This window comes from Trematomus bernacchii, unplaced genomic scaffold, assembly GCF_902827165.1.
Source record: "Trematomus bernacchii unplaced genomic scaffold, fTreBer1.1, whole genome shotgun sequence".
NCBI lineage: Eukaryota > Metazoa > Chordata > Actinopteri > Perciformes > Nototheniidae > Trematomus > Trematomus bernacchii.
The window spans coordinates 20,137,264-20,153,952 of record NW_022987973.1 but is presented as its reverse complement, the minus strand read 5'-3'; the positions used below and the strand labels follow the sequence as shown (position 1 = coordinate 20,153,952).

The 16,689-nt window shown below is 43.2% G+C and overlaps 1 protein-coding gene across 2 annotated transcripts in view; it reads left to right on the top strand.

The window, feature by feature from the left end:
• nav2a (neuron navigator 2a) overlaps positions 1 to 16,689 on the top strand; it is a 104,367-nt gene that overhangs the window by 55,561 nt on the left and 32,117 nt on the right. For both annotated transcript variants that reach the window (XM_034116206.1, XM_034116207.1), the window contains one exon: positions 3,201 to 3,323. In XM_034116206.1, the coding sequence (XP_033972097.1) occupies positions 3,201 to 3,323 (123 nt within the window). The remainder of the gene's footprint in view (positions 1 to 3,200; positions 3,324 to 16,689) is intronic.

Below are 16,689 nucleotides of genomic sequence, written 5' to 3'. Positions count from 1 at the left end.
AAAGTGATTATTTAATAACACAAAAAGCACCTTCTGAAAGATGAATGGGCAAGAAAAAACATTTAGACATCTATAATCAACTGAAGGCTGAGCTCATCCATCCGTCTTGAGTATTAATTCATTTAGTAATCTCTGAGTCCTGCAACAGAGACAGCATGACTGATGACACCACGTTTAGAATCTACATCGGCTTCAGCCTCCAACCCCCTCCTCTGTTTTTCCTTTCGGCTTCTCCGGCCCTTCGAGACAAGACCCCCCTCCACCTCCTCAGCTCGGGGTATGTTTCCCGATCCCCCCCCCCCCCCTTCCCTCCCATCCCTCCTCCACCTTTCGCAGACAGACCCAACCTCCAGCCAGGAGGTAAAAGCATGTGGAGTGCAGGAGAGAGGCTGCATACCGACACTGAGCTCCCACAGAGCGACACACACTCACACACACGCCGCACATTGACACATAATCTATACATGGGGAGTTTGCAGATCACTTCTTCTGATATCACCATGATCCAACACGCTCTCACCTGCTGATATTATTCACACAGCAGCACAGGTTCAGACCTGATAACAGATAGTAGCCAGACGGTTGATAACGGACACCTTTGCTTCGGAGAGGATCAACCCTCACCTGGACTTGTTTATTTTCCTTTGGACCAACTGTGTTACCATGTTCAGGGCAGAAAGGTACGTCACAGTGTTTTTACACGATCAAATCAGATGCTAAAGAGGAGATTGTTTGTTTTTGTTCTATCCCGGGCGTGACATTTTGTGAATTTCCTCTTGTCAGTACCACAGTCAAATATTTTTGCAGCTTAATTCAACCCAAGATCACTTTTGCTTCTGTTAGCAACATGGCTGTAAAAACTCTCCCTGGCTGCTCAGTTTCAGCTCATAAAGTGTCTTGTTTGGACCCGTTTCTCCTGCTGCAGGAGGTTACAGGTTAACAGTCATCTGAAACGGGGGTGCCTCGGTTACTCATTAGTGTGACGGATTAATATGTGTGAGCGACTGCCCGGCCATCTTCAAGGTGACTTTGCTTTTGGGTGATGGATGCTTCCCTTAAAGGACAGCTAACCCCCCCAGAGTGGATCCTCAAAGCCTACATTACATTACTTTACATGTCATTTTGTTAGACGCTTTTATCCAAAGCGATTTACATACATTCAGTACTGTGGACAATCCCCACAGGAGCAATTTGATGTGAAGTGACACAACGACATGCTGACTGCAGTGGGACTCGAACTTGCTACCCCCTGATTCGAAGTCCAGCACACTACCCACTGAGCCACAGCCTACCATTCTTCATCTGACTTCATTGTCTGTTGTCTCTCTTATTGTGAAAACAACTTTCAAATAAGCAAAGGAAGTTACTTCTTCATTCCTTTATCGGTCTGATTGATTGGGTGATTCCTTAAAACATACGTATTGGCTTGTCATTTGATTAACTTTTATGGGATTTATGATTACAACTCTGTAACATAATGCATCTTAATATTTTTCTCATCTTACCACCATATATCCAAAATCATAAAAAAAAAAACAGCATAACTAATTAACACAAAATTATAAATGATGGAAACCATTTTTGCAATTACTGACTTAGGTTATTAGTGAATGTAAATAAAGTGGAAGTCAGAAATGTCTTATTGTTTCTTCTAGCTCTTTGGTGCATGCAAACACAATGCCCAATCTCCCTGTTTGGAATGGGTAATGGTTAGCAGACGGTCACCAGATGACCTGAGAGAGTAGCCACAGCTTTTCCACAGCATTCATGATTGGGTAAGAAAGTAGAACATCTGCTACCAAAACAAAATTCACATGCTGTTCGGTACAACAAATCAGAACCATTCTGCTATATATCTGTTTTATATCAGCACAGTTCTCCTCCATCGCTGAACTTTCCCTCAGCTCTAGAACATGTTTAGCCTCCTTTAGCTCATTGATTTGGCTCTCCAGGGAGAAGACTCAGGTGTCATCCACCTCATGTGTTGAAAAACCCACTGACATATCAAATGAAAAGCTATCTGGTGAAGAAATTAAACAACCAGCCGCCTTGTTAGCTTGTTTTGTGCCCTCAGGTGGACAAATAAACAACCCAAAATGATTGCAACGTTAAAAATAATTCATTTATAATCATAGATGCAGATGTAGGAATCATAAAGTCTACAGTTTGTCCAGCGTCTGAACACTCTCTGCTGATCTCCGTTGCGTTTCTGACTCGTAGCTCAGATGCTGATGCAGTTTGAAAGGCTACACAAAGGAGATCTGTCTTTAGGATACACTGTACTCTGTGTACACTGTATATACATGTAGATGTGTATGTGTGTGTGTGTGCTTGGTTGCCTCTTGCTTAGATTCTCACGGAGATAACACAGAAAGTGTTTCAGTGGTTTCGAACTCTTGCTGCTGCTTATTTTTTCTACGACGAGTCATCCCAGTCCCACACAGAAAGCATTCACCATTTCAACAGCCTCAACTTTAAAATCAGCAAACATTTCATTGAATTGCACCTGGGTCAAATGAGTCAATATTTAGTTCCATTGGGAATCTCCTCCACGGGTAAATATTTGGGGGATTAGTTGGTGTTGTTTTAGTTTGAATGGGAATGTTTGTGTAAGTGTTCGGGGCCTCAGCGTCAGACTGTAACTGCTGCTAACGGTCAGCCTCCAACAACCAATAAATCAAGACCATTCAAATGAGATGTTCCGATATGAAATGAAGTGAATGGCCTACTAACTGTGGACTACACTTACATGTAAAGTGTATTTGTGTTAGCTTCTTTGAATGTTCAGCTACACAGTCGATCATAATACCCCAGCACAGAGTTGGTGATGGAGTCTTTGATGAATGCAATATCCTCTTTGTGGGAAAAAAGATCATCCTCTGTCTACTGGGCTGCCCCTTCTTTTACGGACCTCTGTTGTTTACCACCGGCCACATGAGAGAAATGTGTTAAGAGTCTTCAGTGTGTGTGTGTGGGAACTAACTGCCAACCGTCTGGCCTTGATTGACAGCAAGGCGACTGCGTCTCCTCCTGATCTTTATGCAACAAAAGCATCTCTGAGAAAATAAGAGTGTTAACCCAATGCTTTGACAAAAAGTGGTTCTGCGTAACGTCTAATCATCCTCTCTGAGCCCTTTCATTCTGAGACTTAGATCTGCGATGTGTTGATGATATCTAACATGCTTTCTTGTGTTCTGCAGCTACATGACTGACGGAGGTTTGGGTATGTACACGCGGCGCCTGAACCGTCTGCCCGACAGCATGGCCGCCGTCAGAGAGACACTGCATCGAAACACGTCGTCAGGACAGGGAGATGCTGACAGGTGAGTCTCAAACACCCAGTGATTATTTGACACTTTGATCCCTATGTTCAGTTCATTTCAGGAGTTATCTTCATATCTAGTGTAAGCACTATACCGTGGCTTGCTTTGCCTTCCTCTACTGATTCCAATTGATTCACATTTGCTATTGCATTTTGCAATGCGGAACACAAACATGCACAAATTGGCGTTTCTGACATTTGTAATGCATCAGGTAAACAGGTGAGCTTGGGAATCTTCATTATTATCTTCTGATTACCTACATTTCCTTTCATGCCATCATATATTATATTAAACATGCTGATCTCCAAGTGTTTGTTCAGTCAAAACCAGTGTGAGAGTTTGGGCAAACACATTAAATGAACCAATGAATCTGAAGGCATTTCTGTTGGTTGTATTGCTTCCTCTTTAGATTCCTGGTCCAGTCAGACCATTGCTTTTTGTCACCGGCCTTGGTTGAAATAGCTTTGAACAGTATAGTGAAATGTACTCTCTGGGGGCTTTACAATGGTGTTGATGCATGGCATTAAAAAAGCTTACAGATTTGAAGATAATATGGATCTAAAACTAAAAATGTTCAGCATCTTGTGTTTATTGCTTCAGTTTGGGATTGTCTAAAAACACCATATATTGCCTAATGTGATTTTTTTTGTTATCGTTCTTATTTCTTATTGTAGGGGTTTTGCTCAGTACGTATACACATGACGTGTTATATAACTGAGCTTTGTTTAGTACAATGAACTCCTGACACCCTTAATGTTGAAGAGCAGGGAGACACACGTGTTCCTGCTGGTGATATCAGGATACATTGGCCACAGCATGTAGTAAAGTGAGTAGATGGAGTACATGCGTATCCATTGGACTTTCCACAGCGTCCCATGTCGGCGTGAGGGAGTCTGTGCAATGCCGCCGTCTTTGTCCTGTCGCAGAGATGGAGAGGGATTTAGTTCCTGGCTAATTGACAGATGGAAATGGATGAAGGCCAAGCGCAGCCCCGCCATGTTGCAAGAGAGGGCTTGGGGGAGGAAAGAAAGAAAGAGAAAGAGAGTAGGGGGAGGGAATGCGCTGGATATGAAGATGGACTGTAGAATGGATGGATGTTGGATTGAAGAACACATTACAACAAAGGAATCATTCATTTCTATCCACCTATCATCAGTATCTTCCATTTATTTTAAATAAATAAACCAGCTGTGTGTTTTAGGACTATCAATGTTTGACATTTAAAAGAAAAGCTTTATAGTCTTATCTGCTAGCCCAGACAGACATGCTGGTGTGTTCTCTTAAGTGCTTCAAGCAGCCTTTTCCTTAAATCCTCAGGTGTGGCTAATTTCCTGTCCCCCAGACTTTTGACCTTTGCCCTCTCACTGCCTTTTACCCCGCATGCACATACACACACTCATTCCTTCACAATAAACTCTCCAAGCCCTTAGGTGGGGCTTAACACACACTGTCCCCCTCCTCACCTTTCCTCTCTCACCTCCTTTCTACCTTTCCTAACCACGCAGGGTTCATTTTCCTTTTGCTTTTTTATGATTACAGACTGTAGCAAGTGAAAGACACTCAGAAATGATAGAAGTAAGGGGATTTCTCTATTTTTCTGTTTGATTTTGTGCTTTCAACTCTCTCTGTAAGGTTTAATTGACCATGTAGGCAGATGTTATGCTTCTTCAGAAACTTCCCTTTTTCTCTTCCATGATCTTCAATCAGCTTCCGTTCATTATTTCTTTCATAAGATTAGAGAGAAGTGCAAGGAAGGAGTTTTAAAATGAAGAAGGGATAAGGTGACTCCCCTGCTCCCAAACACACCTCCTCCCCCCTGAAGGAATGTCTGATAAATGTGCTTACTGCTTTTAGTTTGGGATTCATTAGGAGCAGAGGAAGCGGCAGATACAAATTCATTAGCATAACAAGCTAGAGGGTAAAGAAGGGTGACTGGTTTCTGTTGTAAAAGATGAGGCTAATTTACTCCATGAGAGGGGGGGGTACTGGTGCCCTTTAGGCAGGTGGAGGAGGGTTAGCACCTTTTCCCTGCATGTGTTTCCAACATTTAGTGCTTTGTAAATGTCACAGGGGGAGATCTGAGCCCAGAGGTGTGTGCAGCCTGTATTTGCTCACTGGGTGTGTGAGCCATCTATAAACCTGTTGTGGTTTAAATACCTTTTTTACGTCCTCTGGTTTGTGATGCAGAGCCGGTGGTGAAGTGGGGGTGGGGGAAAGGTGTTTGGTGTCACCGTGGCATTAGGGCAAACACCTTGTGACCCCTGTATGAAGAGGTCATGAGCTTCAAAGGGTCGAGGTTCACAGTTAGGAGCGTTCCTTAAACCATTAGGCTTTCACGCTAAAAGCCTTCAGATCTGACCAGAGCTGCACTAATGAGGAGCGTGGCGGCTGGAAAAAGGAAAACAAAGCATTGAACAGCAGATAACAAGAAACTAATGAATGTACATATCATCTCATCAGCTGAGTTGGGGACAGCTTTAACTGATCTTTGCTGCTGATTTGCAGTTCCTGTAGGAAGTGCAAAAACTAGTTTTACCAACTGTCAAATGTATGCAAAACAGTGGGTGGAAGCCAGCGGAGAAGCACACTGGACAATAGGGCCTGCGAGGCAAAGTAGATAGAGACAATAGAAAGTAGGAACTGCGTGTATGTCAGAATATGTGTGTGTGTGTGTGTGAGCATGCTTATCCCTATCATTTATCTCTGCGGCAGGAGAAAGAGGAAGCAATCTATAACCGTCTGTCTTCAGATTTGAATTCTCTTTGTTAAAGCAGACAAAGGAGATGTCTCTGGGGTGTGAAACCGCTGTAGTGGTGAGTGTTGGAGAGACCCCCCTTTTTCCTCTCTTTCTGAGGCGTTGAAGATATAATTTCTCTTCCCCAAATGAGAATGTGACAAAAGAAAAAAGGAGAGCAACACATAAATCAGTGAGTTTTAGGCTGATGCTTACAAAAAAAGAAGATGGTATGGTGATAAAGGTTCCTACTAATATTTTACACGTGTGCAAATGATTTATCTACATCCTATAAATTATTCTTGATCCTTCATTCAGGACGTTATAAGAAAAGTTTGGGAGAACGGATACTTGAACATGGGGGTGAACATGAACATGTATGTGATGCATGGCAAAATACAAGCCAAAAAGATTACTAAAACAACTAAATTGGTGCTCTAAGTGAGCAAACGCCAAGGGGGCATTCATGTGCTCCTTGTCCAATTTCTCAATTTGGGAGGTGTTCTTCCTAATTTGTTGTTGAGAAGATATGTTGTATTTTATTACTCAGTGTTTAAAAAACAAGTTGAAAGCTGTCTCTGACTTGTAATCCCGTTTTGAGAGTGTTCTCTCTTAGATTTTCCTGTCAGGAACAAATTATTCTAATTATAGCAACACCAAATGAATACAACACAAATGCCATATCTTGCACTGTTAACAAAAGTGAAACATAATTAGTACATCTGCCCTGTGATAGGCTTAAAAAATGCAACTGTCTCCTTGGCGGAGATAATGAACACACCAGCTTAAGGTGACTAAATCAGTGCTTGATAAAAAGTACTTGAATTTACAAATACAATAACTGTTACAAAGAAGGGTCATGTCAGGTGAAGGCCAATTCCCATCGTTATCAAGTGTTCTGGCAAAAAGCACCTGGACATGATAGGTCTTTAATCCACATGAGGAGTTATCGCTTCTACATATCAAAGAGCAAGGAAAAGCAGAAGTAATTAATTTCATGAACCCAGAGTATGCCAAAGACAGACACGCGGCATGGAGCAGCAGTGAAATACTAAACTGCTGTTCGACAGGCATCATGTGATGCTACTTACAGTATAAACATCAGGACACTGTTGTTCTGCTGACAGGTACACCTTCATCAGCAGGTTCCTGTTAAACAATCAGACCGCTGTCAATCATTCTAATACCCTTCAATCACCTTCTCATTATCTTTTAATTGTAGATTTCACTTTAAGTTGCCTTGGTATTTTTCAAAGGCACTGTACAAATACACCTGAGTAAACTTGCCTTGCCTTGCCTTTGTGGTTTTAGGCCATTAAAGAGTAGTAATTGAAGTCTATTAGCACAGCAAATAATAACCCAGTCTAATTATTTCAATGATGCTCTGGCAGAAGAACTGAGGCCCCGCTCACACGGGACCGTTTGCGTTTATGCACAGTATGCGTATTCAAAAAAGTCTTCCGTTCACATGCATTTGTTTCATTTAACGTGTCTGTTCAAACGAGGCCGCTGGAAACGCTGTAGTACATATGCTGGGACTGTAAGTGGCGCTGTAACTTCCGCCAAAATACACCAAAAGCCGCGAAGAAGAGCAACCCAAGCAGCCCCGCTGCAATGTTGCCATGGCTACCCTTCTGTTTAAGCCCCGAAACTGAAACTGAAACTGAAAGAAACTGAAGCACGTCTCCGTGGAGAGGACGGCTCAGAAAGAGAGAGATATTCTCTACAAACACCGGGTGAGATCCTCCTTTGTCAATATAATGGATCAATGCATGAAATCTGACTCTGTTTATTTTGTTTAAGGAGTATATTGGGCGTTAACAATTCTGGTTTGCCTTTTATAATATTATTTCATTCAAGAACCCCTTGTGCGTTTAATTAACACAGCTATTTTTGATAGTTGCTTCAGCAGTGAGCAGGAGAGGTGGGGAGAGGCGGGGCTATCGTTATTTTTTCAGGAAATATTCGTATCGAGGTGATTACACGGACTCGGTTGACCCCCCAGAGCGTTTCGTTTGCAAATCTATCCACCTTGGGACCCGTTATTGTTTGTGGGGTCAGTTTCTATCGGCCTCGTGTAAATAATAGGGCTATACGCACGCGAAACTATGCAGATACAAGCAGTTTTCTCCTCGTGTAAACGGCGCCTGAATCTGTTTCAACTTTTACCGCAATGTGACGTCATTCGACAACAATGCAAACCCAAATACTGATAAATAACTTTGTAATGTGAATTGTGTAATTCTACAGTGATAACTTTGCAGAATTTGTACAATACCACTTACCACTTTTTACAGTCTTATAGCTTGGAATAAACTCAAACTGAGTTCTTTTACTGAAATCAACTTTCCTGGTTAAAATGTATTATCAGTAAATTCACTCTTGAAATGGCTTCAACAAGAAATGACTACAGCCATTATTATTTAAACCTTAACTTGACTTCCTTAATTGTTTACATTATTATGACACATGTTCCGATTATTTTGTCTGCCCCCATTTTGTGGATGGCATTACGATAAAACTTCAAACAAACTTTGATGACTTCCAGTTTCTCTCAGCTGGGCTCTAATCCCACCTGCGACAGAGCTTTGGGTTGTTTAGAACACACACACACACACACACACACACACACACGCACACACCTACACGCACACACCTACACACACACACACACACACACACACACACACACACAGAGATATTAGAGGCAAACCTGCTGTAACACACACATGCCCCGAGCCACAAAATGTTACCTCTCCTGTCTGAACTTGAGCCGGTTCCCTGAAGGCCTCAAAAGCAGGAATAGGGAGCTTCTTCTCCCCAGCTACCAACAACACCTGGCAGTCCACCTGTCTCACCCTCAACCTGTCTGTCTCTCTGCTACCCCTCCACCTGCTCCCCTGGGTAAACAGAGTGAATGTTGTGGTTTGCCCCCGGCTTTAGCAGTAATAATAAGCACTCCCCTCCCCATGTTCCTGTCATTTCATGAGCCAGCAATCTTGTTCCCCTAAGAACCAGGAGTCTATTTGTATGATAATGATAGGAACACGGCTTCATCTGCACTTTTACCCCCCACCCTCCAGTCGTTTTACCCAGTCCTTTCCTGCCTGGAGACAACATCAACCTGTCAGTGCTGATCACAGCTGCTGTTTCAAGAATTCGCTGCAACACTAACCCCACAGCGTGCGGGTGCCAGTCTGGTGTGTGTTGGTTCTCTCGGCTCCACAGCAGTGTGTGGTTAATGATGGCAGAGGGGAGCGGGGTGAGTCAGTGTTGGGTTACCGAGACCAGTGGCACCAGAGAAAATGATGATTCAACCTGAACCATCTGTGGTTGTCAGACAGTGCAGTTTGCCTGATTTTCTCCTGATGTTTTTCTATAATGATTGCAACACGTAAGAAATGGACCAAAAAATAAATCAAATTCCAGAGTAGCCCTATAGTCCTGAGACCTTTAAAGGGTTAACATGTCACTCATTTTTGTATCAAATACACATATAATAATAACTCTGGATTCATTGTAAACTAGGTTATCTGAAATCTTAAATGTATTTCCCTGTTTAATGAGAAAATTGTATCCTTTTCAAATTAAGCAAACACTGCTTATAGGTGGGGAACCTTTTTCCTCTCAAGGGCCATTTCAATTTTCACAACATCCTCCGAGGGCCGTACAAATTATTAGATTTTATTTTTCTTTATGGATATTTTACAAATCACTCCCCTTTCAAACTGTATTCTTGTTTATTAATAACAACTTTTTTTTTACTGTCATATAGTATTTTATACCTGTTTACTTTATTCTCTTATTTTTTTATAATGATCATATCAAGATGTGCCTTTACCTCACTGGTTGTAGAAAAAGCTTCTTATATTCGTTAGCATAGCTAGCTAACCAGATGCTAATAACAACAACGTTATTGACTGTATGATCAGTATGACAGATGAGCAGATCGCCACTGGGCTTTCAACTAAAGACACAGCCACGCAAAAACTGCGGCATGTGTATGGCTCCTTATGGGTACTGCAATTTCAGAAGTCCCGGAGCGGCGTTCTGGTGCTCTCTGTCAGACGAGACCACGTTAGGCTCGTGTTGTGTTCAAGGACCCTGACCTTGGCCAGGAAAAACAGGCACTCGCTTGTTTAATTCTTTTTGCGGTCTAGATTTCTTTAATTCTTTTTTTTTTGCGTGTGTTTATAAATTACCTCGAGGGCCGTATCAAATGGTCTCGTGGACCGTATACGGTCCCCCACCTCTGCCTTATAGCTTGGTAGTAATGGGCTGGAGACAACAGGACTGAAATTGTCTTTCATGGTGATATTAAACTCGGTACTGTACGACATAGGGATTTGTAGCACAGGTTGGTTTAAGAAAGCCTCTCATATTAAAAATGAACTCCAGTTCTAAAGGAGCTAAGGGGCCGTTTCTCAATGTCGATTACACCTGCTGCAGAGCCACTATTTCAAGTATACTACGTCATAGAGTGGCGCAGAATGCTGGGCATTTAACATGCATTTAAACAGTCCTTCGGCGCCACTCGATGACGTAGTATACTTGAAATAGTGGCTCTGCAGCAGGTTTACTCGACATTGAGAAATGGCCACAGTGTGCTGTTGGTGATTAAGACTGATGCAAACTGACACAGTAGATCTCAGGATTTGGTCTAAACATACTTCAACATCACTCTCACTGAGAGGAGAATGTGCTTAACATTTGGTCTGAGATTTCCAACAGCCACACCTCTCCTTTGTCTGCTCTCCCTTTATTTTTCTACACTCACGCTTTATGCAACAAATACTTCTTGCATATCCAGACTCTCACACAGCCTTTGACTCCCCCAGAATACTAAATACTGTAAAGCCCCCCCAGACATGTTTTCATACTGAAAGGTGTGTGTGTGTGTGTGTGTGTGTGTGTGTGTGTGTGTGTGTGTGTGTGTGTGTGTGTGTGTGTGTGTGTGTGTGTGTGTGTGTGTGTGTGTGTGTGTGTGTGTGTGTGTGTGTGTGTGTGTGTGTGTGTGTGTGTGTGTGTGTGTGTGTGTGTGTGTGTGTGTGTGTGTGTGTGTGTGTGTGTGTGTGTGTGTGTGTGTGTGTGTGTGTGTGTGTGTGTGTGTGTGTGTGTGTGTGTGTGTGTGTGTGTGTGTGTGTGTGTGTGTGTGTGTGTGTGTGTGTCTAATGAAGAGGCGTTCTGGGGCACACTGGAGCAGTCTGACCCACAGTTTGCTTTAAGATATAAGGTCAAGTGCTCCCACACACTCTCACATAGCCCAGCTGCTGCAGAACGCTGTTCCACCTACACAGCAAGTTAGTCAGTGAAGTCTTTTGTGGGGTGAAAATGTTGTTTTCAATATAAATCAACAGGATTTTTCTGCATGTGGAATATTCAGCCTTAAGGGCAGGGCTCTTTAACTTTTAAAAATATGATTTAATATCAGAGGAATTGCAATGCTCAATAGATTTAATACTGGGGGGCTCAAATCGTGTTCTGTCAGACAACTTGACAGTAAAGGCTTTTGACAGAACAGCGAGCTAGAAAGTCCAAAATGGCAAAAATTATAGAACTTTGCCACATACATTTTTATTTAGCCATTCTCTATTCCCTTTTTCACAAATAGGGGTTAGTTTGCAACTGGTACGTTAACAGAGCGAAGGGCTCGCTATATTAAAAAAGGATTGAGAGTTGGCAAGCTCCTTCAGTAACTGTGTATGGAATCAAATGATGTCCTGAGGATATATAGCTTGAGGGAGTCTTGATTAAGAACACTTCTTAAACATTTTGTAAATAAGTTAATTTGTGTTGGTACAAGATTGGATTAATCTAACTGCACTGGGAGATTTGTTTTGTTTTTGACTTTTTTGTTGGTAAAAATGTAGATTTAGTTTTTAGTGTAACCAAGTGTAAGGCAAGGCAAGGCAAGGCAAGGCAAGGCAAGGCAAGGCAAGGCAAGGCAAGTTTATTTATATAGCACCTTTCAACACAAGGCAATTCAAAGTGCTTTAGTGTACACTAAATGTGCATCCCACGTACATTTTTGGCATGGAAAACAATCATGATTCCCGTGGAGAGGAAAGGAGAAAGAATCGATGAAAACTTAGAGGGTTTTAATGAGAAGAAAGAAACCGAGACAGGATAGGAGAAATGATGTTTCAGTTACCACGGATACTGTATGTAGACCATCTTCCCGTCCTCTGGGCTTTCAACAAGCACACCTGCCTCACCCTAGGAAACACACACACACACACACACACACACACACACACACACACACACACACACACACACACACACACACACACACACACACACACACACACACACACACACACACACACTAATGAGGGTGGGGCTCTCTCTCAGGTAAATAAGGGTTTTTCTCCCACACATTTTCTTTCTTTGGCCGAACACTGAATGATCAACATCCACAGCTCTCTGCTGATCTTTGTACTCGCTGCTCTGTATTTGTTTAAGCTTGTTTGTGTTACCCTGTTTTTCTCCAGTGTGTTTGCTGTGTTTCTCAGTTTAAATCAGTGAGATGAAATAATGACCAACGGAAAGAAAAAAACTTGACAAGGTTTTTGCGGGCAGGATTCAGAAACCAGGACGTCTTGATTGCAAAGTATATGAAGGAGCCACAGAGCGCAGTTTTTTTTTTTAAGGGAAACACAGAATTTAGAGGCTAGGCCTAACGTCTGGTCCAGTGTGGAATCTAAACCAGGCCCCCAGGAGTAAACAGTAGATGAAGAAAGAAGAGCATGTTGGACTTTAATTCATCTACAGTCAGTGAGTGGTTTGTGAAGTCCTCAGCACAGGGTAAGTTGTAATCCTCCATACTTCCCCTGACTGATATTTTCCGTGAGGTTAGTTAAGGGTGGGAAATCTGGGAGTCAGCAGGTTCGTGCAGGTTGCAGCTTTAAAGTCACTGGATGAAGTTGATTATCAACGTTTCAGCTGCAGGAAAAGCTAGGGGACAAAGGTCTGCATGCAAGAGAGACTTTTAACGTCATGGCTTAATAAACGTGTAACCGGCTACAGACCAACATATTGCTAAGATTATGTGCTGTCAGCCACAAGTGGTATCATTCACTTGGGACTGTTTCAAATTTCCGTTTAAAACCTTTTCAGTCTCATTTCAAGTGGTTTCAAGGTTGGAAAAGTCCTCTTTTTGCTACCTGACAATAACATATAACTATTCTGTATTTGTTTATTGGAGTTGAATTAATTGTCTAGGTTTGAACTATGTTTGTGGTAAAAAAAAAAGAAGCTAAAATTCACCTTAAATCACATTTTTTATTAATAATTTGAAATCAGTCATGGGTTTTCTTTGTTGCCATACTTAAAATCATGCAGTTTTATAATGTTAAAGAGTTTCCTATACTTTTCATTACTGGTTCTTTTAACATCGACAAATATAAACTTTAATATAATGCACATTTTTGCACTGTGTGGATGGCAACTCAGGGCGTCTGTGAATAAACAGAACCAAAGGGCAATGAGGGAAAAACACCAACTGGCTCAACATCAAGAGAAAGAAACTCTTATTTTCTCAAAGTGATTCATCGTCTGTTATCTGAACATGTCAAACCAGATGAGCAAAAGAGGACAAATTCTGGGCAAAGTGTGTCTTTATATTTTACGTGCACCTTATTATAATGGCTACCATTTTATTATTGTGCGCCCAGCGATCTCATGATGCAGGTGTAGAGTCAGGAGTCACATCCTTGTGTTTCATTCTATCACTCAGGCGACAATGGGCTGGTTTGTATGCAGAGTGTGTTTAAGTAGTGTGTCTGCGCACATGTGAGAAATTCCACATGTTTGTCTCGGCAGCCCTTTAAACATAGCTTTCCGTTGCGTGACCGGATGCAACATGGTGGAGTCGCGTGCCTGTGTTCATGCAGTTCATGGTCCAGCGATGCGTGTCACATGTGTGAAGAGTTTTTCCAAACCGTGCATCCGGGTCACTCCGTCGAATCTAAGGGAGTGTTTGTTTACACATCAAACAGAGGGAGAAAGAGTCGAGTCAGAGGAAACGTGTGTGAAAGAGAGGCAGTCGGTGGGATCTCAATGCTTTGATAAAGTCTCTGAATGCAGATAGACGGGAGACAATGGGACCAGACAGAGGGCAAAGAGAAAAGAGAAAGAATGAGAGAGAGGGGGGGAACATTCCTGAGTGTGTGGTCCAGTCCAGTCCAGTCCTGTCATTTCTCTTGCTTGCAGGGACAGCTGTGTCATTTTCAAACCACACGGCCCCTCTGTCCAGTCTGCTATGTGTCAGGTCCAGTCCCAGCGGCCCCTTCACCGCATACCTCCTCCTCACACTGTGTCCACTGCTTTCTTTCTATTGTCTTTTTTAAAAGTAACATGAACCCTTAATGTAGTAAGATTTTAGTTGTTACTCTAGCGAAAATAATTCCAAGTGCTAGCGTCTACATTTTCCTATATTCTGTTGTGGAAAAGGAACACTTGATGGAAATAATTCATCCAGTACAATCCAGTACAGGTCATAAAGACGCCTGTGATCCTATCTTAACATCTAAATAACCAACAGCTTGCATATATCAAAGCAGTTTTCTGAACCCTAAGGCCAAGTACACATACTGATGTGATACATCTTAATGTTTCAAACCATATAAAGCTCTAATAATTGATATGATTCCACTGAGAACAGATAAATAATAATAATGTCGTATCAGGGCCTAGCCTCATTAGAAACGTGTTTTTCACTTTACATGCCATTATGCAAACCAAATATATATAGCCATAGGAAAACCGTGTTTTGCATGTCCCTGATCATGCTGATATACTTTGGATAAAGTCACAACAACAGCTCCTCAGTCCTGATGTGATGTGTCTCTACGGCATATACACACCTCACTTGTCATCTGGGACCCCTCCCACCGAACCCTGAGGGCTGTACAGTCAGGAAAGTCTAAGTGGTCTGTTTGCCTGTCTTTCTGTCTTTCGGCCTGTCTGTCTCTTTATGTGGAAAGATTCAGAGATGTGGGATTATTTGATCTATCTGCAGTGGGAGGACCAGTAGTCGCCCCTCAGACACAGGAAATCCCCTTACTTCTGCTTCACAGCCCTGTTGTGGCCGCACGTCTGTGTGTATATTTCTGCGGCGCAGATCCTGTGTGCCTGTTCCAGCGTTGGACGGGTTTTTCAGGAGGGGGGGGGTTACAGTACTGCCGGGCCAACCAACCCACCGACCGACCGCAGTCCCAAGAGACGTGCACAAGAAAAGTTAAACAAACACAACCATGGCCTTTTTTCTCAGGACACTTCTAGACACTGCTATTGGCCGATCCACATGGAAACCCTTTTCTACCCCCTCTATTGGTCCCCCTTGCCTCCCCCAACTTTGCTCTTCTCTTTGGAGGTTTGACCCCTGACCTTTGACCCCTTTGGGAAAGCAGAAAGCTCCCTATAGGGACCCGGCAAGAGGCGAGGTTCGTCTCTGGAATGTCTTGATTTGGGTCACTTTTCCTTCTCCACTACTGTCCTCTCTGACTGCTTTACAAGCCTTGCACTCTCTTTGGTGAGTGATAGAAGTGAGTCTCTGTTTGCTCACAACGTTTTAACTGCCCAGCTGATTTAAAGGGTCAGTTCACCCAAAATCCAACTGCTTTTCCACCACTCTCATCACCAGAAACAAATCCCATTCAACCCTTTTGCATTATGGCGAAGGCAAAAGTCCTAAAGGGGATCCCAATGGCTAGATACGGTAAGAGGTTTTATTGGGTGAAGTGAGCCTGACAGTAAGAAGCCCTTCACCTCTTCCTCTCAATTCGATGGTCTTTAGCCGTCAGTTTGTGTTTGGCACCACCAGCCAGTAGTTTCCGTCCACTCTGATTGGCTGTAAAGGGCTCGGCGGTGGTTAACTGGCGGGTTGCTTTGCCAAGCAAAAGGCTGTGGGCTGGGCCACGCCGCTTAGCCTGATCTCTAATTAGCACTGGCTTGTCAGTCAGTCAGGGTGGATCTGTCTGGGAAATTGCAGTCTTGCACACACAGACTCACAAACCATCGCTGGGAATCACACAGGAGGGCAAAGTCGGGATGAGGATTGTCCTTCAGTCTGTCTATGATCATGTGGCTTTGACTTGTGTTGCCGTTTGATTCCTGTTGGGCTGAAGTGGCTTATTTAGGGCTCGGGGTGTGTTTGTGTGCTCTACTAGTGGCGTGGCTGCAGCAGTGAAGTGGTTAACAGTCCCGGGGGAGGCTCATGTTACCAACGGCAGGGCAACTCCTTCCCTCTTCTCACCCCCCCCCCCCCCCAGTTTCTCTCTCTGTTAGTCCAGAGAGAGACCAACAGTGCCCGAGGGATGAACCATCAGTGCAACCAGCGACAAAGGAGTTCAATCTAGGAACCCTGCCAGGGCGAGAGACATAGAAGGAGCTTAGAGAGAAGGAGAGAGAGAGAGAGGCAGAAAGAGAGGGATTGGGGGAGACATTTGGCTGTGTGAACTCTCAGCGGCATGAAGTCATGAAGCTCTCGGTACAGCTTGGCATTTTCCCGCAGCGCCCTGGTTCCCACGGCAACCCAGAGGCACTGACCAGGTAGATGCGTGTGTGTGTGTGTGTGTGTGTGTGTGTGTGTGGAGGGTGCAAGTGTGTCAACTTTTTACGTATACGTTT